The sequence below is a fragment of the Prunus mume genome, linkage group LG7 (genome assembly GCF_029339155.1).
Source record: "Prunus mume cultivar Tortuosa linkage group LG7, ASM2933915v1, whole genome shotgun sequence".
NCBI classification, from domain to species: domain Eukaryota; kingdom Viridiplantae; phylum Streptophyta; class Magnoliopsida; order Rosales; family Rosaceae; genus Prunus; species Prunus mume.
The window spans coordinates 3,023,846-3,050,991 of NC_142704.1; the positions used below are offsets into that span (position 1 = coordinate 3,023,846).

The 27,146-nt window shown below is 36.6% G+C and overlaps 4 protein-coding genes across 4 annotated transcripts; 1 reads left to right on the top strand and 3 right to left on the bottom strand.

The window, feature by feature from the left end:
* Window positions 1–1,517: 1,517 nt before the first annotated feature.
* Window positions 1,518–2,472, bottom strand: LOC103337683 (uncharacterized). Its single transcript, XM_008240853.3, has 2 exons — window positions 2,131–2,472; window positions 1,518–1,807 (listed from the first exon to the last, which is right to left on the bottom strand). The coding sequence occupies exons 1-2, from the start codon at window positions 2,261–2,263 to the stop codon at window positions 1,713–1,715; spliced, it is 228 nt and encodes a 75-aa protein (XP_008239075.2). The 5' UTR covers window positions 2,264–2,472; the 3' UTR covers window positions 1,518–1,712.
* A 4,936-nt stretch (window positions 2,473–7,408) lies between these two features.
* LOC103337681 (Nucleotide-sugar transporter family protein) lies at window positions 7,409–11,496 on the bottom strand. Its single transcript, XM_089041075.1, has 8 exons — window positions 11,193–11,496; window positions 9,851–9,934; window positions 9,458–9,672; window positions 9,249–9,327; window positions 8,906–9,075; window positions 8,337–8,523; window positions 8,004–8,081; window positions 7,409–7,896 (listed from the first exon to the last, which is right to left on the bottom strand). Exons 1-8 carry the CDS (start codon window positions 11,241–11,243, stop codon window positions 7,753–7,755), a joined length of 1,008 nt encoding a protein of 335 aa, XP_088897201.1. The 5' UTR covers window positions 11,244–11,496; the 3' UTR covers window positions 7,409–7,752.
* A 2,496-nt stretch (window positions 11,497–13,992) lies between these two features.
* Window positions 13,993–17,443, top strand: LOC103337680 (uncharacterized). The gene is made up of 4 exons (XM_008240850.3): window positions 13,993–14,234; window positions 14,339–14,466; window positions 14,658–16,720; window positions 16,856–17,443. The coding sequence occupies exons 3-4, from the start codon at window positions 14,755–14,757 to the stop codon at window positions 17,104–17,106; spliced, it is 2,217 nt and encodes a 738-aa protein (XP_008239072.2). The 5' UTR covers window positions 13,993–14,234; window positions 14,339–14,466; window positions 14,658–14,754; the 3' UTR covers window positions 17,107–17,443.
* Window positions 17,444–17,649: 206 nt separating this feature from the next.
* On the bottom strand, window positions 17,650–25,070 carry SPA2 (SPA1-related 2). Its single transcript, XM_008240848.2, has 8 exons — window positions 24,919–25,070; window positions 22,839–24,433; window positions 22,583–22,740; window positions 20,970–21,807; window positions 20,529–20,675; window positions 19,255–19,578; window positions 19,010–19,069; window positions 17,650–18,798 (listed from the first exon to the last, which is right to left on the bottom strand). Exons 2-8 carry the CDS (start codon window positions 24,348–24,350, stop codon window positions 18,607–18,609), a joined length of 3,231 nt encoding a protein of 1,076 aa, XP_008239070.2. The 5' UTR covers window positions 24,351–24,433; window positions 24,919–25,070; the 3' UTR covers window positions 17,650–18,606.
* Window positions 25,071–27,146: the final 2,076 nt, after the last annotated feature.

Consider the following 27,146-nt stretch of genomic DNA (forward strand, 5'->3'; position numbering starts at 1 on the left):
TTAGTCCTGTTAGGTAAAGTTGATTGAAAAAAGGGCTAAGATGGAAACCCAGATTGCACAATATTTATGCCTCTTTTTTTCTTGGAAAGCATGAAGCTTGTTTATGTTCAAAGACAAAATCCTATCACAATATTCCACTTAAAACCGGTTTATGATGCATGCTTGAAATAATTAAACTGCTTCATGGTCCTGGTTTGTTTATTGTCTAATGAAATAACTAGCATAGCCTAGGCTGACTGATGACTGGGATTCTGACTCTTCCAGGCAGTTCTTTTCCAATCATTTGTAGTGTTGATGGGATCTAATCTTAGGGAAGCCATTTAATTTTCGGGAAGGCGTTTTTATGCAACTGGAGTTTTTTTTTTAAGTCTTGAACTTGACACCAATGTTTCCTCAAGTCTATTCATTTTTTCTCCTTCTAATGAAGTTCTATGACATTGAAGATGAGGGAATTGAAGTAAAGTAGCCATGAAATTGATCTTTGGATACATAAACTTGGTATTCAGTGTGTAAAAAGGGCAATTAGCTTCCTGATTTCTTTTGGGTTTTCAAGTTATGCCAAATGCTGTTGAGAAATCAAGCCTATAGATGCTCTTTTAGTCTTTCACAAATATAAAACAGCTCCGAAGTCAATATTAACCATAGCAATTGTGATTCGTTTCAAGCTGTTCATTGTGTAACGTTTTTACAATCTTGATAGTTGAGTTGCTATGAGCTTATTAGGCCTGTGGCCTTACCTAGATGTATCGTTCTAATTTCTGAAGGTAAATTTGTGTTTGCATTTATGCAAACACTCACATGTTTCTTTTTTCCTAGCAGAAAGTGAAGAAGTTTTCACTATCTGACCAGGAACAGAAGGATGCAAAGCCAATTGACAAGAAAGCTTGATTGCATTCGGTATTGATAGGATTGCTAGGCCTGAGGTCTTTTCTCATGTCGACGACTCTTTCTTTCCCCTCTTACATTTTTATGTTCAACAATTGTTGAAGTCATATTATCACTTAACTGATGGTTGTGTATCTGAGATCGGAAGCCCTCATGCTATTGATGTTTGCAGAATGTTATTTTGATCTGGATCTGCAGGGCATTTCATTTGAGAGTTTAGACGGATGGCACCCTTTTTTGTAGTATTTGACACTCCCATTTATTATTATGTTAAATTTTATATAAGATGGTCAAACCTTATCATTGTAATAGTTAAATTAATAGAGGAATGCCAACAGCATCACTGCTAATTTCATCTGATGTTAGGCCATAATATCTCATCCTGAATATCAATTCTAACTTTCTTCTGGAAGAAAATCAAACCTTTCCTTCCTCTTCTACTTTTGAGCTTCATGCAGTTCGGTAAACGGATTTGCAATTGAGAATATGAATATGGAAATGCAGCCACAATTCCTTGACCAAGGGCACTAGAGCTAGGAACTTTATGAAGCCCCGATTGCAAGCATGGGTTTTGAAAGAACAGAGCCATCAAAGCGATGCTCCATATAAGAAATGGTAAATATGAATGTGAATTAGACCAACATGAAACAAAGTGATAACATTAGCATCAGCCACCAAAGCCCCAACAACAGCAATTTGTCAAAGTAAAGAATGCTACATGCAATGTAATACACAACCGTGATCAGGCATCATCAGCCCAAGTCTTAGACTAAACAAACATTCCTAACCCTGATTCCATCCGTGCCCTCCGTCGTCATGAGCTGAGTTTAGAATATGGGAACATCGGGACTGTGGATGAGGTATGTGAGCACGAGGGCCAGCAACATTAGCACGCACGCAATCCCTTGGTCAAGGGTTGTCCCTGAAAATAAGGTGTGAGAAAATCCCAGTTCACAGAAGATATAATCAAATAGATGCGACAAATGCAATCACATTTCCAAGACCCCATAAAAGATCTCAACCTTAAAGAAGACTCATATAAACTCAAAGAACCAAATGGGTTCACCTAGATGGATCCCTTTTTGCAATATGTTACAATGTAAGGCACACATTCTTTCTCTATTAGACTCTTGTTTATCTAAAGAAACAAACAAATTTTTATTTATTTTTAAATGAAAAAAAGGCATGATCTCATGAACCAAAACCATGAAATTTGAGATCCAGAGGAGCTTAAACTAAACTAACCATCAGTGCCGCTGTGACTGGGAGCTGGGGCGGGACTCGGAGGCAGAGGTGTTGCCTGAACAGCAGAGATGGCAATAGCAAAAACGAGAGCAGCAACAGCCACAACGCCTAAAGGCCTGGGAAGAATGGCCATTGTTGTTGCTCTCTCGCTCTCTCTCACCCTCTCGGAGACCCTGCAACAAAATGCAAATGGCTGCTCCCGAGAGGCCCCCTCGGAGAAAGAGAGAGCGATACAAATAATGAGGGGGTAGAGAGAAGAAACCCAAAGAGCCGAACGCTTCTGAGACCAATGGCGCTTATTGTAGGCAAAAAGAGAGAGAAAATGGTGAGAAGAAGAGGCTTTCTGTTATTGTGTTACAATTTTGGGCAAAGGCCCGGAGACAAAGCCGGTAATGCCTCTAGCATCTTGGGGGTGGGGTCCACTGTCCATGCGCCTGTTTCGGTGATTGTCTGAGTGAGAGAGAGCCTCTGAGTTCTTCCGCCTGCCCATCCCCTATCCCCATGCAACGCACATAACCTCAGCCCGGGAAATTTTTTAAATTTTTTAAAATTTTTTTTTCTTCTCACCATTTAAAATAATTTTCTTGGAAATTTTCTGAAACCATTTGAAAGTATAACTGTCGAATAGTGGTCGTACTTCGGTAAATCCTACGAGAATTATAAGTCATTTTATTTCAAATTTTGAATAAATGCTTACTCACAAGTCACACGTATTAGTAAACTTGAATACTAAGTCATCGTCAAGGACAGATCTATGATTTCAAAATTAAGTGGGCTAAATTTACTTTATGCATAGAACCTCATTGCAAATCCCTAATTGATAATTCATAATATTGAATTGAAAATCCCTAATTTATACTTCTTGAATCTTAAAAGATCCCCAAATTTCAATAACAATAAATTGAGGAAAGAAAATTGTAAGATTCCACCAATAAAATAATTTTTTTGCTAACATTCAACCAATAAAATATGACCCACCAAGAAAATTGAACATGTTGAAGGGCTGATGCGTGATGTGAGGAAGGCTGTAGGATGGGCTACATGTGACTTTGGGCTAGAAAATAATAAAAGCCACCTGGGCTATAGCTCAGGTTATCCTGTGATTAGGTCCGTCCCGTGGACATTATTTGTCATTATGTTCATTGATTTGTTGAGTATTTAGTTATGTGTGTGTTTGGATGTAGAATTCATTTTCTAATAGTGCATTCAGCTAAGACTGTATCTACCTAATGAGTTTGGGAGGTGATACAAAAGTTGTAGACCTTGAAGCTTTTGGTCATTGATAATAGAAAGTATAAAGATTAATCTAGCAAATAATTATTGAAAGAGATGCAATGGTTCTAATTTCAATCCTAAAAGTAGAGTCTGCTCAAACTACCAGCAAATGCTAACCAATGCATTCTTTTGCTTTAAAACTCCTTGGTGATGTTAAGAGAGAAAAAGGGCCATGGAAAATGACTGTGCTGTAAACTGTTTCTTTACAAACTGCATCACATCTGTAAATTTGTTTATTTACAAGTGGTTTCGGATTCAGGAGATTTTTTGTAGAGATGATCTTTGATGGAATAACTAAAAATTAGACGGTTCGAATAATTAAAAGCCAATGTGTGATGACCTACAAGCATTTGAGGAGTCCCTTAATTGAAGCGCTAAAAAAAACTGTTTTTTAATCTGACCTAATGGCCTATCTGTATTGCTGGATATAATGGAAATCAATTGTGACTTCAAACACCCTAAAAGGCAATCTCCTTGTCAAATTAAACTCTTGGCCTTTGCCAAGTTGGCCCTCTATCTCTAGCTACTAAACCTGGAAAGAGTCCTCACACAACCATTCAATGATGATCAAGTGTGGGTATGTTGCTTAATGATAAGAACACCAAAATTAGTTTTATTTTATTTTTGATGAATTAATATAATTATGAACCTGTCATAGTTATGTATCATCTGGTGGATAAACATCTAATTAATCTCTCATCCATCCAACCATAAATGAAGCTCAACGGCAACTAAAATTACAACACATCCATGTCATCCATCTTGCCTTCATTTCAAACATAATATTTCAATCAATCATGCATGTTAGTGCACTGCATTGCAAGCCAAAACCAACTTCATATTACTTCTGCCATCTCTTTCTCAAATTCAATCACAGCAAACCGAAGATAAGCGCGCGCTAGAATGGTTTATCATCATCTATCGTTGTAGGAAACTAAAATGATTAAGGCAAGAAACCATTAATAAAAGTGGGATTAATAAGTTATCAGAAAGTCATGCAGAACTCCTTAGAATAATTATTAGGCCCTACTGCTTAACATTGATCATCAAAAAGACAGATTTCGTGCTAATTAGGCAGCAGGCTAGGAACATTCTAGTACCAACCAAATGATATAAAAGGCTATTATTGATCTAATATTGCAGAGGAAGATGGCTGCACCTGCATCAATAAAGACAAATTTTATCTCCTGTTTTGTAATTTGTGGCAGAATGTGTGTGCCGTGGATGAAAGGTTATGTGTTGTTTTCATATTTATTGAGAAAACCTAACTATGAAGAAACTATAAAACCCAAATCCACTCTACCTAACTGTGGTGGCATCCTTTATCAGATTTTTAATATATATATATATATATATATATATAGTTATTCTCTCATCCAGATGTCACACACGTTATTATCGTGCAGATGCCATTATAAACTGGGAGGATAGCAAGATAATAACTTCCGAACGTCCGCATAAGAGAATTTCTATATATATGTTATTCTCTCATTCGGATGTCCGCACGTTATTATCGAGCAAATGCCATTATAAATAAGGAGAATAGCAGGGAGGGATAGTAGAAAATATATGCGTCTGCACGATAATAACGTCCGGACGTCCGCTGCCCGCATAAGAGAATTTTATATATATATATATATATATATATATTTGTAAAGCAACCCATTATCCCAATTTTTTTCTGGTACAAATTTATATCCATTTTAAATGTAATGTAAGCGTGGATAAAACTGAAAGAGGGTCAAGTTATAATATGTGGATTAAAACTGTAATTTTTTTCATAATCCAGTAATTTTTTCATAAGACTGAAAAATCAATCAAACTTGCAACTACTGAATTCAGGTGACAGAAATAAACATTGCCTTATTAATAATTTATACACACCCATGTGTGTGTCTTCTTTTACGGCTTATCTGAGGTTTATTCATTAATTTCACTACAAGAGAACTCGTAAATTTCGTTGAGACCTTCTCAACCTTTTTTTGGGAGATATGATTCGAATTTATGACATTTTCCAACGAAATAGTGAGAAACACCACGTTGGTAAGACCATTTCAACTTAAGCATAAACAACTGCTTCATTAAGACAGGAACTTGTGTGTGAGTTGAACTTGAAGGCATGGATCAAGTAATTGCAGCAAACATAACACATTTAAGTTGCAAACCTTATTTGATTACATTAAATACAAAGGGACAGATTAATATATTACAGAAAACACATACAGTACTTAAGGATACTGCTAGTCATGAGTAATATTATATAGGTACGATACCAAAGCTATTATACTATTGTTTCTCATTCATACTGGGAAGGCCAAAGGAAGGCCCCCATGGCAAACTTCCTCTTTTGGTTGACATCTCCAATGACTGGTAGGCCATACTGTTTCAGAAGGCAGTCCAGTTTCCACTCCGGCATGGTCTCGTAGTCGCGCTTCTGGTACCTCGGGTAGTGCAGAGGCATCTGGAACTGACAGGTGGTGTTGTTCTTACTGGTTTGATCATGTCCTCCGAGCCGGGGCATAGCGAAGGCATGGTTGCTAAGGCCAGCTCCAATACTCATCTTCTCACTGATTTTATTTTCTCAAATCTACTTAGCAAATAAAAAACTCATGCAAAGTTGCTAGCTTGCTATTTAGTGTTGCAAAGTTGGCCTTTTATAGACATCCTAGAGAGCAAGAGAGAGACAAGATTATTCGAGTATGTGCTTGAAGACAAGAAATAGTGAGAGAACATCTAATGACTTGAAAGTAAAACATTTTGTGGATGGTGATGGCTCTTTTACCAGGGCAAGCTTGAGGGTTTTGAGAGTCACAATTCAAATCCTCAAGTTACATACAGCGAAACTTACCTATCTCCAAATAAATGCACAAAGATAGAATGATTAGGATTCTATAATTGAGTTCCAACTGAAACATCCACCACCCATTTTTCTAGATCTTTCAAACATTCAATGCAATGTGCGGAAATAATGTCCAACTTGATACTTCAATTTTCCTGCGTACTCTGTACATACCCAGTGGCCGTTCACTGCCGTAAGGGAAGTGTTAGCTCCATTCACTGTTGGCACAATGTTGTAGGAAAGGCCTTGAGCTCAAAGTTGTAGGGTTGTAAGAAAAGTCTTAACGTTCACACTTAGTGGTGTTGGCAAAACATGGACCTTGGATTTTTACTTGGCCAAACAATATAATAACGTGATTTTTTAAATTGATACGAAGGATGAGAAATTCGAACTTAAAAGACTTATTCTAATAAAGTAGAGAGAACTACTTCTACTAAACTATAACGATGTGGTTGATCAAGTAGGGTTCCTCAGTTTATCCTAGGACATTTCAGTAACAAGGATCAAGTATGTAAATGTCAATTTGGTCTAGCCGCATTTAGTCTCTATGTCATATAAGAAAGTTCAAATCTCATGGACGAGAGTGTTTGTTTAGACGGAAAAAGATCCAAGTAATTTCACTCACTGCGTCATGACTCAACAAGGCAAGGTGGCCTTTGCATTGCCTATGGCTGCTCGCTTTCCTAACCCCACCAGTGTGCAGATATAAACTGGCCCACAGTTTCAGATACCACCCCCAGACTCACATAATGCTGACAGTAGTCTTAACCAAGTAACGCGGATTTTCTATCATATCCGTCCAACTTGGACCAAATTAGGTATACAGAGCTTTCTACAACTCTAGAATGCAGAAAGTAGTCTCGAGAAATCAGAATCCGATAGGGAAACATTTCTTCCAGTCACAATTCATACTGACATGTAACTTTCAAAACTAACCCTGCTAAAAGATAATAAAAACCACACCAATCTGGTATTTCAAATCTATACTGGCAGTGTATGCTGAATAGCAAATACAGAATACAAGCGCATGTATACGTATTTATATGCATACACCACAAGTATGCACACTAATATATGCATCTATAATGTGGTGGATCTTAGTCCCATTACCAATAGCAATTGCCTTAATTAGGATAAGAACCTCATTAAAATGAAGAATTTGAATACTAAAAGAAAAAAATCATGATATTGTTTCAAGAAGTCACAAGTACATATAGACTTTGAACAGGCATAGCCAGCACATACAGAAATGAAGAACTTATGCCCCTAACCAAACCAGTCAATCTGTTAAAGTAAACAATTGAATCGGCCTCTGTCCACCTTCAAGACAGTAATCCCAGCTAGGCTTAATTGCTCTCTTTCCCAATCCAGGCACATAAAGGGTATGTTTGATTCAAGCTATAGAACTTCTCAAAGCATGCTATTGTATCAACCAACTGTACTACATTCCAGTTTGTGCAATTAGATGCAACTTCCAAAGGTACTTGTTTACTCGAAGAAGAGAAGCATCATGAATCTGATTTTCGTTCAACAGAAACTTCTTCCAGACTCTCAGTGGTTGCTTTTACAGGTAATGGTAAGTCTATCAGCATGTTCGGAGGGGCAAAATACATGTGTAGTGACATCATACAGATAATAATACCCAAGAAAAGCTGCAACAACAGAAGGAAAGAGAATGAAGTTATTAATAATCTAATATATGATCTCCAGAGAGAGAGAGAGAGAGAGAGAGAGATATCACAAGTGCATGGAAACATACCTGCAATGTGGGCTTGAAAGTGAAAAGGTACACAGATAAAACCATTGTCAGCAGCATTGCCATTGAGGTGGAATATACCTGCAAGAAGCAAAAAAATGAACAGAGGAAGTTAAAAGGACCAAAAACAAAGTCAGGCCGGCAGTCGGTAGTACTGGATTTGAAAGCAAAGAATGAACACGGGAAAAAGGAATGACTAAATTGATGCTAAACCCTATATTTCACCTTACCACACAGATCGCTTACCACTAAAATGAAATTTTGAAATAAATGATAATAACAATAATACCAATTACAAGAGAACCATGTATATAAGTCCGAAGTTCAAATAATTACCTTCACAATATTGTCAGCATACTTCATCAACCATGAAACAAGTAAGCCAGTAGATCCAAGATTTAACACTACCAACCAAGTTGTAAGATTATATCCATTGAAAAGGCGTTGCCACCAAGGTCCATTCTCAAATCCACCCCTGAAATCATCGAAGAGAAGCCGTGCTATGTTGAAAATGACACCAAACCTGTAAGGGATTGCCATCACACCAACATAGTGGGATTGTTAGAAAACAGACAGTTAATCGTGCTAGGACAGTAAATAAAACTCATACAAACATCTCAAACAAAGAAATTTTTATCTGCTGAACTATCACAAGACAAGACACTGTAATGAATTAAAAAAATTATGCTACCATTTTCCACGTCCTAAAAAGAGCATAAATAGGACAACATTCTTAGTTGTACTATATAAAAAAAATAAGGAAAATATATATAACCTAATAAAATCAAATTGAAAAATGCCTTGATGAGCCTTGAAACAGTAACCAGTCATACTGTAAAAGTAGTAAATAGCATGTTGACGTTAGTCATAGAAAGCAAGGCATGGTGTGGAGAAAAGATACCTACGTATACAATTGTACATTCTGCCAGTACAAGCTATCATTGTTCTTCTTCATCAGAAACTCTGTGTAAACACCTGCTAGTGCTGACATACAAGCGGATAGGATACCCAGCATATATCCTTGGATTGGTGCTGAGAACATAGAATCACACGACGCTTCTCCACAACCTTTAACCTATAAGATTAAAAGTAAATCAATAAATAAATGATTGTTGTTCTAATACACGATATTTTATCAATAACTAGAGCATATTAAAATTGCATCATTCAAGAAATTCCTGAATCAGAGCTTTTTTGTCAGCCAATAGAAAGCAAGAACATATGTTATGCATACTGATTTATTATCACCTGGCTTGTGGTTGTTCCAACAGCTAATAAAACAATTGCTATCCATTGCAGATTAGACAGCTTTCTTCTCAGGAATAGCCTGAAGCATCACATAAAACATATCAACCGACCAATTAATAATGAAGATATAACCGGACATAGTAAAAGTCCACATAGGATTTTTTTTCCTTCAGATTTTGTGTCACCGATAAAACTAATAAAGTAAGCACCTGAACAATATGCCAGTAGTAACAATCTTCAGATTACCCATTATCTGATATGTGGAAGTATCCACATAAACAAGAGTAGCAAACTGAACATTGTTATGAATTAGATATATGATTGAAGGAATAGGATATAAGCGCACACTCTTCCAATCTGTCGTCATTCGTACAGAAGGTGATATCCGACACTCTCTCCAAAGAAGTAAACTGGATACTGCTAGCTGTAATTTAAAGAACAGAACAATGAATATTAGTACAACTTAAAAGGGATCAAATATTTGAGGAAAGAAAATAAGTAGTTATATAGTGGATAACTATCTCTAATTTGATGGCTAAAAGAGGAAAATCATTGTGACTTTAGAAGTGATGCAATTAATGAAGATGGGTTAAGTGAAGTACCTTGAATACTTCAGCAAGAAACGGAACAGTTGCATAGTCATACTTATATTTTCCATTGCTTTGAGAAAGGGTTGTCAAGATTCCCTGACATAGATAAAATTATGAATGAATGAATATTCATTTCTGGGAGACTGAAGAATAGATCATTCTTTGGAACTGACTTTATAAACCAATACTGTCAATCTCTGCCAACACAACATAAATAAATAAAAGTGTGGATCCACAGTTCTCTCACCCATGTATTTCACAGACATGAAAAGTTAAGAAAAAATTGGGAAATACATCTAGAAAAGTTTAGGTTGGCAGCGCTCATTGTTATGATACCAAAAGGCAATGAAACCCACTTCCAGAAAATAACTATGTTTATAAGTTTTCACTCATTATGGGAAGTGGAAAAATCATTATCATTGTCTATCAAAAGCTGAGGAAATTTTTTCTCTAGCAACACACAGAAATCCATGCTAAAACTGCCATACTGAAAAATGATCATTCCTCGAGCTCTAACTAACCAATTCAATTTTGAAAAGAAACAAGCTAATAATTTTGTCTAAGAGAAATTTTCACTCTCTTGCAGATAAATGTTAGTTTGTTGCCCCAACGTGTTCTATAGCAGTCTGCCAGCTCAGACACCATCACAAACCCTTTACACAGTTTCATAGAACATTAAAATTATGAATTTTTGAGGGTCCATCTGATTCCTTTACCCATTAATTCTACAAAACTGCAGACAAGTACATCCATCCTTAAAATTTGATACAACTTACAAGTATCAAGTTTACATGTTTTTACTCTAAATTATTTAAATGATCAAATACTTGGAATTTGAGAAGAGCACAACATCTCCTTTCATATTGATTTGTCCTTTAAAAAGCCTCAAGAAATGTAGCGCATAGTTGTACTTTTCACAGCCCAAGTCTTAGCCATAGTTGGATGATAATGTTCCATCACCAGCTCTTTCAATCAACAAAAGCATGCAAAGCTACAAAGTAATAACAGTTCAAAGCCTCTTTCTACCATTTTCAGTTAGAATCAATGTGCCATTGTCACACTGGCACTCTTAACCACACATATTAGATAAATAGAAAGGTAAATATAAAACAAAAATTAAACTGAAACTGAAAAAGAAAAGAACTTTGGGCATAATTAAAATAAAAAAACTTTGACTAAATTGATTTGGGCTCAACTGGAGCAAAAATTTCCCAAATTTTGAAAATGGGTTTAAAATCCAAACACTGTAGAAGTCAGACCTCGTAGTTAAAGAGCAAAGAGAGATCCAGAAGACAGTGAAACGCAAAGTAGCAACAAAACGACCAGCAATTGTAGATTATTGAGGTTCACAGACCTGAGAGCTGGTGAGGACGGTGAGCAGCGCGGCAACAAAGTACCACTGCATCGTCTTCTTCTAAGTGACCAGCGGTTGCGCGCATAAAGTGTCTATCTTGGGCCTTCGCTAAAGAACTTTACACACTGAATCGGGCATTGTATTTGTGGAGGAGCTTTTTGCCCTGTTTTTTCAGTTGGCTTTCTTCTGAGTGCGAATGTTTAATCTTCGTTTGCTTATGATAAAAACACCAGATTTTGGGAAATGGAGATGGGAGATTAGAGATGGAGAGACTGAAAGTGAAATCTAATGAGAGTGACATCAATTTTCTTGATTCTTTTTCTTTTTATAATTGTTTTATTTATTTATTTTTGTTTAATCTTTCTAGCTTCCACTGCTGTTTTAGGATTTGATCCAATTTAATCCATGGGCTTTGGTTAAGTCAGGCTTCGGCTTCTACACCAAATACTGATGCAAGGCTGGATGATCTTCTCTCACGAGGCCCAAACTAAAAGCTTGACTTGACGTTTCTTTAAGTATGAAAGGATGAATAGACTAGTGGATATGGTATTTGGTAGGGTGTTGATAACGTACTTACATGTTATCGATACATTATTGTATGAATGTAAAATCTGTCATTTAATAAAATACAAACATCGTGCAAGGAGAATTTTTAGATTCTATGTGATTTTCTTTTACCTAAATACAAATTGAAGATTTAAATTTAGGACCTTTTCGAATATTGAAAAAAGAAACCCGTTGAACTAGCTGATCTTATTGTAACTTTATTCACAACATGACATTCAACTCCAAAGAATTTACTTTCAAAGCAATTTTTTGGTCACTGAATTTTACATGAAAATTCAATTTGATCATTGAGTAAAAAAATTAGCCAAATTGGTCATTATGTTTTCCAATGTTTACAATTTATAGACATTTTGTTATCTTCAATTAAGTGAAGTTTTTATTTTTATTTCTTTAGGAAAGCACCTTCAATCTTCTTCCTTTAACTCAACAAGTTATGGTATATTATGCTATTAGGGTTTAATAAATTGGGGAAAATCTTATGAAGAAGATAACAACATGTCTATAAATTGTAAATTTTGGTGTTGGAGCAGGATTTCTTTCAAGAAGAAATGCCTCCACATGTTCTTGACTAAAATTTGCACGTTTCCTTAATTGGAAAGGACTCCAGATCGCTTCTTCGAAAGTGCAGGATGTAAATAAGAGAAGTACTTGCAAAAGACACTCGACGCTCAGGTCAGTGTTTGTGCAGCGATCTCTTAGTGCTCGATTGAATTTCTCGTACCTTGGTTGGGGCTCAGTTGGGCTTTTATAGCGCTCCAAGGCTCCACCCCCTAGGTTTGCGCATCCCGTTTCCATAATTGTGGGGAGTTTGATCGGGTTACTCCTTCCTTGCTCCACACTTCTTTAGTGTGAGGGAGGTTTAACTAATTCACGTTTTCACTTGCTTCTAATCATGAAATATTAGTTGGGCCTTGCTACGTGGGATAGGATTTTTGGTCCCCATATTTGAGAGACACGGTAACCAGTTTGTCTATAAAAAAATTTTCAGTGACCAAATTGAATTTTCGTGAAAAACAAATTGACCAAAAAGGCATTTATAGAGCTGTGAGTGAAGGCAAGAAGGTTGGCCTTCACTCGTTTATCTTTGCAATCGACACCCTGGGGAGGCAACGATGTGAGAAGGCTACAGCCCACAGCCCCCAAATAGAAAGCTGTAATTACCATAATTAATCATCAAGTTTGAAAACTATCTAAAAAAAACAACTGAAATAATAGTAAGAACATTTCAATTTTGGTGGTGAGAGAATTGTCTTTCCACAGCCCCTCAGACCGTCAGACGTGTGCTTTTATTGACCTAACCAGCAACAATTAGTTGTCAACGTGGCATATCCACATTGGCTTACTGGAAGCACCGAAGTTACCATGTATATATGATAATTATTTTCCGCCTTAATTTATGGCCACTAAATTAAGCATTGGTGGACCGTCGGATCACGTCAAACTCAAACACTTGAAAATTTATAACGTGCCGCGCACGCCAACACAACACCCTTGCATGCAGCCCCTTGCCACATCCAAAGTAATTTGGCATAATAATTCATCTAAAGAATTATTTGACATAAATTTAATCAATTTTCATTAAAAATAAATTTAATAAATGTGGAATTGACGAAGATGACATGTTGAAGATAACTTTTGAAGATGAGGAAGAAGGAAGGATGGATGGAAAAGCATTATATTTCTTCTCTTGAATAAGAATGAATGTCTGTTTCATAGATGTTCGTTTCTTATTAAAAACATACTATTGATATTGTATCGATATCATGTTCATATTATTTATCAATACATTATCCTATATTACGCTTCTATATCGTATATCAGGATTATCACTTACGGTCGAACATTCATAATTATTTGAACTGGCTCAATGAACTTATTGGAACATTCATTCATATTTATTTACTAATAATGTCATGTATTTCTTTTATTTTGCTTCGCTAATTAAATTAGTAGCTCACGTATTTCATCAATGAGCTGATAGAATTGCTTAATTTATTCACACAGGGTACCTAATGACAACTAATTTTGACCTGATTAATAAACATTGTTTTTCGTTTTCTCTACGGAAGACGAAAATCGCGGGAACAAATATAAATAGGGTCCAAAGAAAACGGACCTGTTCAACAACGCCTCACTTTCTCTTCCAAAACCTGAAAATTTGTTTTTTCTTTTCTTCAAACCAATTTTTTTTTCAATTAAAAAAAAACAAAAACAGAACTGCTTTCTTCTTCTTGTTCTTGGGTCTCAGTTTTTCCAAAATTAATATTCGTTACAGAACGTGACAAACTGCCGCCTCGGAAAATCCGTTTTTTTTCTTTTCTTTTCTTTCTAACTTGGTTTTCATTTCTTGTTTGGTTTTTAATGAGAAAACCGCCTGGTCAGGCGGTTCAGATTGATTCATTGACCACCTTCTTCGTCTGGTTTTTGGAGGGACGACTTTGAATCTGGAACAGAACTAGAACCTGAACCAGACCGGTCTGTTTTCTTTGTTCTGCTCTGGTTTTTCTCTTCTTGGGGTTTAAATATTTTCAGTTTTTGTTAATTAATTTCTCTTTCTTTGGGGTACCCATTGGAAATAGGGGTGTTGCTTGATGATGATGATCAGATTTTTGGGTTGGGGACAGAGTTGAATGTGAATTGGTGTTTGCTTGGATGCTAGCTAGCTCATTTGGATTCTACAGCAAGAAAGTTTGATTTTTTACTCCAGGTACATAATATTTTATGATCTCATTATTTATTTTACCCCTATTCTCATAATATTTAGAATCCTCATATGAAACAAGTTTGGCATGCATGTGGGTCTTGATGCATGGTTGGAAAGTTGTAATCTTGATGAGTAAATGTAACCCTTTTTATTTTATTTTTTTTGCTTATTTTGTTCTGTTTTTTCTGGCACAGCATCTTGAGTTGTTGAGCATTTGATTGGACTTGTTGCTGAATTTATACATCTGGTTAGCTACTGTGTTGAGAAAATTTTCGGTTTTCTGGGGCCGGAATGGAACAATTCCGGCATATTGGAGAGGTTGTGGGAAGTATGAAGGCTCTGTTGATGGTACAAGATGAGACTCTGATCAATCAATGTCAGTGCTCATTGTTGCATGATGTATTCAGTATGGCCTTTGACACAATTGGAGAGGAGATCAGGCTGAACCTAAATCTCGAAGAGAAAAAGACCAAATGGAAAGCTCTTGAGAAGCCGTTGAGGGAGCTTCACACAGTTTTCAAAGAAGCGGAGCTCTACATTAGGCACTGCATGGATGCAAGTAACTGGTGGAGCAAAACAATCCTCCTCCATCAGAACAAGGACTCTGTTGAATTTCATGTTCATAACTTGTTCTGCTACTACGCGGCTGTGATTGAGGCAATTGAGAACGCTGGAGAGATTGCTGGACTCGATCAGGATGTGATGCACAAGAAGAGGATTTTGCTCACAAGGAAGTATGATAGGGAGTGGAATGACCCCAAGCTTTTCCAATGGAGATTTGGGAAGCAGTATTTGGTCCCAAAGGCCATCTGCAAAAGGTTGGAGAGTGCCTGGAGGGAAGATAGATGGCGGCTCATTGAAACGCTCAAGGAGAACAAAATTTCAGGATCCCTTGGTTCGACAAGGAATGAGCAGCAGCTTGGAGACTTGCTGCTGAAGAAGCTACATGGGTCAGATTTCAGTGGGAAGCTGTTTCCAAGCACAATCTTATTAGCATCCAAGGACTACCAAATTAGGCGGCGGTTAGGAGGGGGAAGCCAATACAAGGAAATCCAGTGGTTGGGGAAAAGCTTTGCCTTGAGACACTTCTTCGGGGATCTTGAACCATTGAACTCGGAGATTTCAACTCTCCTCTCACTTTCCCACCCCCATGTACTGCAGTACCTTTGTGGGTTTTATGATGAGGAGAAGAAGGAGTGCTTTCTTGTTATGGAGTTGATGAGCAAGGATCTGCGCTGCTACATGAAGGAGAACCGTGGTGCAAGAAGGCAGGTTTTGTTTTCGATCCCAGTGGTGGTTGATATCATGCTTCAGATTGCAAGAGGCATGGAATATCTCCACTCTAGGAAGATCTACCATGGAGAGTTGAACCCTTGTAACGTCTTTCTCAAGGCAAGGAGCTGCACAGAAGGTTATTTTCAAGTAAAAGTATCAGGTTTTGGTTTATCATCCGTACACAAACCTACTTCACGATACTCACAGCAGCAAAATGAGATCAACCCTTTGATTTGGTGTGCCCCAGAAGTCCTGGCTGAGCAAGAACAACCAGGAAATAACCGTCGTACCAAATACACAGAGAAAGCAGACGTATACAGCTTTGCGATGCTTTGCTTTGAACTCTTGACTGGGAAGGTTCCTTTTGAAGATTCACATCTCCAAGGGGACAAGATGAGTCGCACTATAAGAGCAGGAGGGAGGCCTCTCTTCCCTTTCCCTTCACCAAAGTACCTTGTCAACTTAACCAAGAGATGCTGGCACACTGACCCATCTCAGCGCCTGACTTTCTCATCCATTTGTCGAATTCTACGCTACATAAAGAACTTTCTTACCTTGAACCCCGACGACGATCAGCCTATACTGCAATCCCCTCCTATGGATTATTGTGAGATAGAGACATGGTTCCTGAAGAATAGTTCAGCGGCAGGGTATGCTGATTTATCCTCAATATCACAACTTCCATTTCAAATGTTTTCTTATAGACTTGGGGAGAAGGAGAAGACTAGCCCCGGCCTTATCAGGATTAAGAGTCTGGATTCTGTAAGTGATACAACTTCGATGAGCAGGCAAGAAGCCCCAAATTGCAGAAATGACAGTATGTCTGTCATCGAAGATCCATTTGTACCATTAAGTGATACGAGGTCTGCTTGCTCTGATTTGAGGTCTGTTTTTGATTTGAGGTCAGTATGTTCCGAGGCTCCAACCAAGAAAACTCTCACTGCAAAGAAACGCCCCGGAGTGAGCACTAGAAAAGGCTTAGGTCAGCTAATAATTTCACCTAAACTCTTTTCTGCATTGATGAGAAACATTGATCATCATATTACTTTAAGCGCTTCTGTGCTTTCTAAATTACCATTCGAATCTTGACTAGAAAAATGCTGATCTGGTTATGCAGGGACATCAAGATCACCAGCAACACCAAGATTTTCGACACCAAGACTTTCGTCACCAAGGCTTCCTCCACCAAAACTTCCATTACCAAAAATTCCACCACCAAAAGTTTCGACGCCATTAAAACCATGTCGTCGCAGCAGCACGAAGATGAACAATGGGAGCAGTCCACTACCGAGTCCTATGAGTACAAAGAGTACTGCGAGCGGCAGACACAGACCGTGTGGTCATGTCTCGGACTCAGAGATACATTAGCCTTTTGCTCACAACACCAAAAGAGTTGCTGGCATTGAATAGAATAGCACACAGTAAAAGGTTCCACAAATTATTCAACCAAGTATGGATCAGTTTTTGTTACCCTTAAACAAAAATACTAGTTTGATTTTAAGACATAGAAACAGTGAATTTTCATTGTCTGCTTCTTGTGTAACTTTCAAGTTCTTATATATAGGTCCATAGGTTTGAAGATAATAGTATAGAGTTTTGCTTATTTTTTTCTTTTCATATAATGTTCTCGCATGGCCTGTACATACTTTCATGACCCCTGTACTTCTATTTGATTTTTTTCCTTCTCTTTTTAAAGAAAACAAAAGGAAATTCTTTTTAATTTTACCGTGCAAGTATAAATATAGCACACAGTTATTATCAGACAGTGCTATGTCCAGAAGAATTATGCATAATATGCAGAAATAAGGTGATTTCTAATTCAAACTACAACAGAGCATATCAAGAGGCAAGATAAAATGGCAACATTTTTCGCCAATGAATAAATAAATCTTAAATATAATACATTCCCTCTTATCAAAATTTAAACTGCAAGATATCATAGAAATCGCGCTATCGTAAATGAGATACAATTCAATTATGTGAGCTCCCAAAAAAAGGACGTTCATATAAAACCTAATCTCCTGAAGTTTACAACATGAGGCCCTATGTACTACGCTATATATACTGAAAACCACTCAAGAGGGATCATCCTCTTTGAAAGTGTTACAATTGCTTTTTAGTTGTTTTCTCACCAAACACTTTGGTCTTATATTATATGACAGCCCTTCATTTAAGAATAGGACTTGAAATGAATAATGCTATAAAGAACATACATTCTAATCAAATTAGTTGACCGCTAATGTGATCTGAAAATGATCTATGTAACATCATTCCTGCATAAACTGAAACTGTTGAGGAATAAATGCTTAGCTTAGGGATGGAGCTCAGACTTCTATTCCCCAGTTTAATCACTTATGCTTGACACTGCTGTTCCAAGAATCTATTTTCATCTGCAAACCGCTCACCTGGATTTCACATTGGTCATGGTTATCACAATTTAAAATTTTCGAAGCCGAGTATCACAAAGAAATCCTCAAGTCTCCTTTATTGATTGCAATACGACACTGTTAAAAGTTGGTCAGTTCTTGTGCCGGTATCACAAACTTCTGATTTGAAGATTCAAAATATTTTCACAACCAGATGGATGTCCTTCAGATTCCATATTTTGGGGCTGAAATGTTCACCGTGAGTAATTTAGTCAAGTTCGGCCCCTCTATCAAACGTTGATGGCTAGAATCCGAGATGCACTAAGAATCTAAGATTCATAGTCTTTCCATGAAAACTTACTTCCAGGAGTTTCGCCATATGAACTTACAGTTTCAGCTTTATAATAGGCCTCCCAGAAGAAACTCAGGGAATAACAAGCCATCAAGAAGGTTTCAAAAGGATAATGACTTCTTGATTGATGTCAAGGGGGTTACCTTTTCCTTAAATAATCTGCAACACTTTTATACACCCACTTGAATTGGCAGCAACAACCATGTCTGATTTCCCTCTCCAGCAGACACTCGAAACAAATTGTCCATTATCATCATCAGTCTCAGTTCCAGAAATACGATCTATAGAGCCAAACTTGTGTGAAGTGATTGGCATAGGCAGAGATCTATAGTAAGCATAAACCTGGAAAAGGATATGAGATATCAACTCCAAAAGTTAAAGAAGCTAATTATATTTTGATTAAACTGCAAATCCCACATAAGCACTGTCTAGAAAGTCAGTACTTCCTTTTTACCTTTTTTTTGTTAAAAACTTCATTTTAATTCAATTAGAAGTCCGTTCATTTTTCATTTTATAAATAATGAACCACATAGCATGGAAATTAAATGTATACCTCATTTGTTTCTGAACCACAAGCTATGTAACCATCTGAAACGGACAAACCCACAAAGTTCTGAGGGAGTAAACATCCAAAGTGTGAAGTGAACCAACCGAGAGAAAGACCCCAAAACAAAAAAAACTTGGTTAGATAGGTACGAAGTAGTTAAAGCAAGTATTAGTTAGATCTCAAAATCAAGACAGAAATAGAAATAGATTCTAGTATACAGAACCAATAAAAAAATTAGTGGGGTGGCCAACCTTCTCATTGGTATGTCCCCCAAGGGTTAAGCTGCAAGCATTGGTGGATGGACCATTTATACTGCTTTTGTTAAGATCCCATAGCTTTAATGTGTTGTCAGTGGATGCAGAAACAAGGGTCTCAGAGTCCAAAAATTTTACATAGCTTACAGCTTTCTCATGGCCGGCCAGTACACACCACGGAATCTTAGTATTCCGAAGATCATAGCAATAGGTTCTGAAGTCCGCAGATCCAAAGGACAGTAAATGAGTTGAGTGTGCAGAGAACTGCACACAACATACATTTGCATTTGCAATGTTCTTGATGGTTCCTAAACATTTTTTCTGAAAAGAAAATAAAAAAAGGGATTTCAGAAGAATCTCACAATATCTTAAGCAGTAATCAGTGCTAGGATGAAGAAGAGCCGAAATGAAAGAAAGATATGTCAGGCATCATTTGGCCACAATTTCTTTACAGGGATTGTGTTTTGAGCATCAAAAGCCCCATCAGCATTCAGGGATTGATGCAGATCATACTGAGACACTTTATTATGGTTTATTTATGTCAATTTAACATTTCATATTTTATTTTTAATTTTGGAATTTTTATATTATGCAGGGCTTGCTTAATTTTGATTGGGATTTCTTTAACTATTAGCGCTTGTTTTCCCCTTACTAGGGTTTTCATATTATATTAGCTTTATTCCCTCCCTTATTGGGTTTGCGCTGTCTATCATAAAAATAAGCCCTTACTGTTATTGGCAATCACAGTAACAAAATAAAGCTAAGAAGGAAACCTGATAGTAAAGAAAAACAAACCCTAGTAGTTCCCAATTAAAATTTAAGCAAGCCCTACATATTAAAATTCCAAAATGAACACAAAATGTGAAATCCCAAATTGACATATATCTATTAAAAAAAATAAAATTAATAGCATCTGCATTAGGGACCATCACAAGGACACCCAACTACTAGTTCAATCAGCAACATTTGTACATCAGTAGCAAACATGAGTTTCATTTAAATAAGAATCATAAAAACCAAACAAGAGTTTCTCAGAATGGTAAATTTGATGCCTAACTAACAGAAAAATGATAGACAGCATCTTACTTTGATGTTAATTTTCTATAGAACTCAAATCATTTCATGAATTACAAAGGCATTGGGACAGTAAAACTAACAGACAACAAAGAACAATTCCTTCTTCAACTAAAATTCTCGTATCATGAAGCATTTATCTTGATATATTATTATGCACAATAAATATATATATGAGAGAGAGAGAGAGAGCATGCCTCATTAATGCTCCATAGTTTCACAGAACCATCATCACTTCCACTGGCTAATTTTGTCGGATATACTTGAGAAAAGTCTACAGACCAAGCCCTCCGTTCATGCTCATTGTATTGAGAAAATTCTTGACCAGTGCTGGCATCCCATAACTGGATTTCCATATAAGAAAATTATGCCATGTGCAATGCAAGAAATCATTAAAGAATCAGGACAAGAAATAGTCAGGGGCAAACCAATATATTAGGGAAAAATGAGCCAAGCATGAATGCATGATAAAAAATAAAATAGAAAGCATACACCCTAAACAGTCATACATCTCTATTGGACTATTTCTGTGAAACATATCAAAAGGATGAACTTGCAGAGGCTGTCAGGTCAATATTCTGACAGAAGTAGTTTTTTCCAGCAAAAAGACAACTCTGTGTAGCACAAGATATACATACCTTGACTACCCCATCATAATCAGTTGATGCCAGATAGTTTTTGATATAGTTGTTCCAGCAAACACAGCTGATCTTTGATTTGTTTGACATCTCAATCGCCGGATAATGAATATCAACAGAATCGTTGAAGAAAGCATTAAACTCAAAAATCTTAATTTTCTTTGAGATCCCAGCAGCAGCAAAATAGTCTTCATCCCGATCAAAACTCAAAGAGCAAATTACATTTGAGGAACTGTTGAAATCTCCATTTCTTAGTATGCCACGTACTTCAAACTTACTGTAATGAGCATACCTGCACAAACCATCGAAGATGGCTCCCAGTCGATCAGTGGCAGTCTCCTTTTCTTCATCTTTCGTTGCCACACACCAATTCTTGCGATTTCTTAGTAAATCTTTATCTGTGCGTATTGTAGAATCAGTCTCAGGATACTGAATTCTTGATCTCATCGAGAAGTAAGCACTCTCAAGCTGATCGATATTCCTCATCAACCTTGAATCATTTGAACTAGGAACAGAAGATATTGGAGAAAGCCCCTCTGACCTTGAATCTTCTTCAAGAACCAATGTATTTTTCCTTGCATTCAGGGATTCATTGTACAAGCAACGATCAATCAGGGGTTTTCTTGAACAGTGCCTCCTCTCAACTTCTTCAACATCAGCTTCTAGGAACCGAATGGTTTCCATCAACTTGGTGGCAGCCTTCTGCTTCTTTTCTTTCATTGATGTAAGGAAATGCAATAATAACTCCAATTCTGCATCCTCTTGGTCCACAGAAGATGACAATTCTTCTACACAAACCTCCTGTAGCCCATTAACTACTTCAGATTGTAGAATTTCCCTGTCATCACCAATGATCATAAACTCAGAAGTCAGAATAGTATAATAAGTACAAATTGAGGTTAGAATTCTGAATTTTTTTTTTTGGGGGGGGAGAAAAGCAATTGCATAATTTAGAACACTTCCATCAAATATTCAACCAAGGTGCCATAGTGCACTCCTAATCACTTATATATCCACAAGAAGCCTGGAGGATCGTTGCCCCAAAAAAAAAACCTGGAGGATCATGAGGTTCGCACACAAAGCGTCAACCCCTTCATGCATGAATATTATTTCTTTTTAAAAAGGAATCAAATTCAATTTCCAAGATTCAGAAGTCTCCATCAATTTATGAGAAATTTCCTAAAAGATCCATGAACCAAGGTAAATTTCAATTGCTATTCAAAGTACCATTAAATAAGTAATTATAATAGTAGCCCTAGAACGGGATATGGGCTTAAGATTTTTGGATTCAAGTTTCACATTGTATAAAAGGTCATCCCATTTTCTTCAACTGCACAATTCAACTACATTTTGTGTTTCTATATATTTATTGTTTATGCATATATATAACACCTATTTGGAAGATCCTTGACACTATAACTTCCAGTTCTATCAACTGCTATATACAAGATTTTTTTATGGCATAAATTTTCAGAATATAATTCCTTCCCAATATTACATCCTTCAATATTATTTACCAGAATATACACACCTTCACAGTCATGGATACAGAATCCATGTAGTTGATGTGAATAAAAATGTTATAAAATAACATGACAAGGGTTCAGCACTACCTTGTTGTTGGGCGTGATGATGGATCTGGATGAAGTAGCCAAAGACAAAATCCAGCCTCCTTAGCATTTTCTGACAGAAAATTAGGGGGGAGAATTCTATGGCGCAGGTTGGACATTGCTGCAGCAAGGGCGCTATTTGAGTCAAAATGAGCAAGTAACTGAAACGAATACCCAAATTAATCCATTAGACTTTTCATTCAATTTGGTGAAGCAATATCATGTGTCAAGTGCAGCAACAAAATTATTCAATTTGCACCTCAAAAAGAAGAACACCCAGATTGTAGATATTTGATAAAGCTGTGCAGCTCCCCTCACTGAGTTCCTCCGGACTAATATACCACTTCTCTTCCAAATGATCACTTATTGAAGTCAACTGTTGAGCTGCATTACGCATATGAGGACTGCTGGACTTGGTACGTGTCCCATGCTTTGTACCTGGGTTACGTTCATCAAATGCATCACTTCTGTTCCGCAGACCAATGATGTTGATGCAGCTGGTATTCATAGTTTCACGTCTGACGTAGGAAGTGGTCAGGAACTGAGGCCATTGCAATCTAGTGTTCTGACTGATCTTTTGCTTCTTTGCAGATAAACCAACAGATGAAAACTCCTGCTCGACTAGTTTTTTTCCAATTGAACTATTTTCTGAGTGAGAAATATCTTCATCCATTATACTCGCTGACATCTCCTTTTGGACTAGTAAGCCGACATACTTGACCTGATTTGAAGGCAACAACTGGAAGAAAAAAGGCCGCAATCCATGCAAAGCAACTCCTTGAGAATGGAAGTGATCCACCAGATCCACTATCTGTCTAAATATATTCATGCATTCAACTTTATTCGCTTTAGGACGTCCAGTTTTCAGCCATTCTCTCAAACTGATACCATCATGATCAGAGCCACAAGGCCTGGGCCCAACATTCTCACCATTGGAAGAAGGCATAAAAATATTGGCATCCGGACTCAGTATTGGATCTGAAGCAGCCATAGAACCACCACCCAAAGAAGATGACATAGAACCATCAACCACATTTGCTCTATTCAGGTTTCTAGGTTCAACATGACAGCTCGCATGGTATGGACCTTTGCAAATGACACCCTTACCTTTCAATGTATTTTTAACAAAAAACTCAGAAAAGCCTGATTTAGATAGGATTTTTGTCCGGATACCCGCGTAAGTATTGCCTGAAACCCCTCTATTTCCAGTATTTGTCAATTCTTCCACAACTTCATAGTGGTTGTCACTAAATGCCTTCTGAGCCAAAAACTCAGGGAAAGATGTGGACCTCCCATTCTCCATGCCATTGGGCATTACCTGCCCATTATCCCTGAATGCAGTATTGACCCGCGAACTCCCACTTCCTGATCCACTTGCTAGCTGATATAAATGTTGCCACGAGTTCTGCCTAGCTTGCATCTTTCCTTGATTGTTTGATGTATCAAGAATAGCTAAGTTTGGATTATTGCAATTTCTCACGGTTAACTCTTCCCCCGTGAAACCAGCATCTTCCATAAAGCCTAGACTATTATATTGGTGTTCTAATCCATTCACATGGCGCATATTCCTATCTACACTATGACTGTCAAACATCTCCAAAAACTCCTGACGTGAGCTTGGGGAATAATTGTCCTCACCTGGTATATGCATCTCTTGGCATTCTAATGTGTTGTTTTCGGGTTTCAGTGAAAACTCATTTTCTTTCCTTTGGAGCTGTGTACCCTCTGCTGGATCTGATGAGGTCACTTCCTCCGCCACTAGATCATCCATGCTGCCTATACTGATTTCATTCAACCAACTCTAGATGACGCTCTATAAAGGAATTTGTTCAGTGAGGAACCACGTGCAAGTACCTACATCCAGAAACACTAGTAAGACTATAAGACTATCAGAGACATAAAATTATAAACTATAAATCTAATTAAGCTGCCGTCATTCTGAAGTGAAATTCAAGCAGCAATTCATCAACCTTGAAACATCTTCTGAATAAGAAACCAGATTAAAATGCTATTTAATTACATATACTATAAATGAATCATCTACCAAAACATTTATAAATTGAATTGTTTAAAAAAACAATTTGCCAATATTACAGGACCTTTGATAACTGATAAGTATTATCCCTTCCCTAGTGATGTCCAGTTCATCTGCTAAGAATATGCAACAAAAGTAGCCCAACAAGTAATAACAAATAATTGGACTAATAAGCTTTCACTTCCTAGAATACCAGCAGACTAAAACCAGCAACAACATTTCTTTTCCTTCATTTTCTCGGCATCCAAGCAGAACCTAACTGACAAAAAAAAGCTAACAATCCTCCAATTAATGCATAGCTGACCTGAATTGGCTCCGAAAAAGCAGTTTCCACAACAGACGGCGAAACCCGCAGACGGTTCAATTCTCTGACGCAGTAAGCCTCAGAGGAAGTCAAAACTGGAAGAATCGTCAAGCTCAAAAACCCTAAGAGAAGCCAAAGCTGAAGAATAAAGTGAAAAGAAAGCCGAGGTGTTGGTATCTTTTTGCCAGAAAATGGAAAGCAAATATCTTTAACCTCCCTTCGCTATTTTCGGATAATTTTCTCACTCTCTGTATTATCTTTTTTTTCTTTGAAAATTCAGTGAGGAAATTTTCTTCTGTTAATTTTCTTCTGTATTTTTTTTTCTGTCTGGTGATTTTCTGAATTGGAACGCTGAAAAGGAACAGCTAGCAATATCCAGCAGATTGATTGATTTATTTTTATTTATTTGTTTGTTTGTTTTTATGATAATTATTTTTTTTTATTAAAAGTAACGGCACAGAACGGTTCCGATATCTGAAGCAACAACGAATCCAGCTGCATGTTTGGCCCACAGTATATGTGAGTAGTTAAAAAGAAAATGAAATATATATATATATATATGTTTTAAAAAATTATGATTCTTTTTGCTTAATAATGTAATCCTTTCATTGATGTTTTTAGCTTTCATGATTTTCATGGATCTCAACGGATGTGAATATATATATATATATATATATATATATATAGCAAAAGGCTTTTATACTTTCACATAACTCAAAATTCATGTTATTTTATTTTTTACAAATAGAGATGATTAAATAGACGGCCTTAAAATACGGGCGCATTTGTTCGAACATTTAAAATTTAAACGTGTCATCTAGTGAGACGATACAATAATTGAACGAAAAGAGTAAAACTAAACCGAGCCATAATTTCAAGTGTAATTATGTATCTACACTTATTAGTCATGTGTAATTATTGAACATGTGTTAAATTTCAAGATTCTTTTTGTGTATTTATTATTTTTTCAATATTCTTTGCATCATACAGTTTTTTTCTTTTGTTGGAGATTCTCTCAAATCAATAATATAAGATAAATGGATGAATGCATATTAAGGGTAAATATTATATATTTGCTATTCTAATTTATTGCATGTGTTTCGATTAGAAATATTGGAATTGATATTGTCATTTTTGGACAAACAAACCATAATTTCAATAAATCAGTCAAGTAAAGTATGAGGGTCGTTTTACTCTAACACTAAATGGTTTCGTGTTAAATTCTTTGTCTGAACAACACATGTTTTCAACGTGTTAGAATAAATATGACCTAAAATTTTGGTAGAATAAATATCAGAAAAAAAAAAAATGTTAGAACAAATCCTAGTTTTTGTTTTTCCATAGAAAAACATTAAAGATGTTTTTGTTAAGAATTATTGAGGATCAAGAAGCTCAGTTGTGAGATAACTCACTGACATGTCTAATGGATAGAAGAGATTAGAACTCCTTAACTAATTCTTAATGAAAATTCTTTCTAAAAAAGCTTCCTTTTCCAAATATTTTTACGAATCCTTTTTTTTGAAATAGAGTGGCGTTTTTTTGAAAGTACCATTAAAAAATTATAATAGGTTTGTCGATCGGATGTTAAGGTAATATGGGTATAAGGCCTGTTTAAAGTTGAACAAAAAGAAATTAAAATTGGCCAATAATTATCACAAATTAGCCCAAAATTAAGGTAGACAGTATCATTTTCATCTGATCATTTCAATCAAATCAGATTCCTAACAATAAGATGGTCCACGTTGATAAATAATTGAACCAACTAAAGCTAACTTATAGACTTTGTCATTATCAAAAGCAATAAAATCATATAGATTTTTGTCATTTTAAAGGGGAGTGGGTGGCCAATTTTTGTTGTTTTTATTCATTTTAAAGATAAATTCAAACTAATAGCTATAAAAAATTATTTTGAAAAAAGATAAATTTAAACTAAGAAGAAGAAGTGGCGCTCCAAGGTGCACGTATGTACGAGTCCAAGAAATGGGCTGCTGCACGTGCAAACCAACAGGTGATCACGATTTTATCACGTGGCCCGTCATGGGTCCACAGAGAGAGCTAAACTACCGGTTCACACATGCCACGTCACCACCCGTTGTTGGGCCTAGGTGGTGGAAGCTACAAGTATAAATTTGTTTAGGTTGGGTTGGGGTCCAGCTCAACTTGTGCAAAAGGCTCAATTCCATCGGTATTAAAGGCCAAATCTCACCATCAACAAATGTAAAGAAATC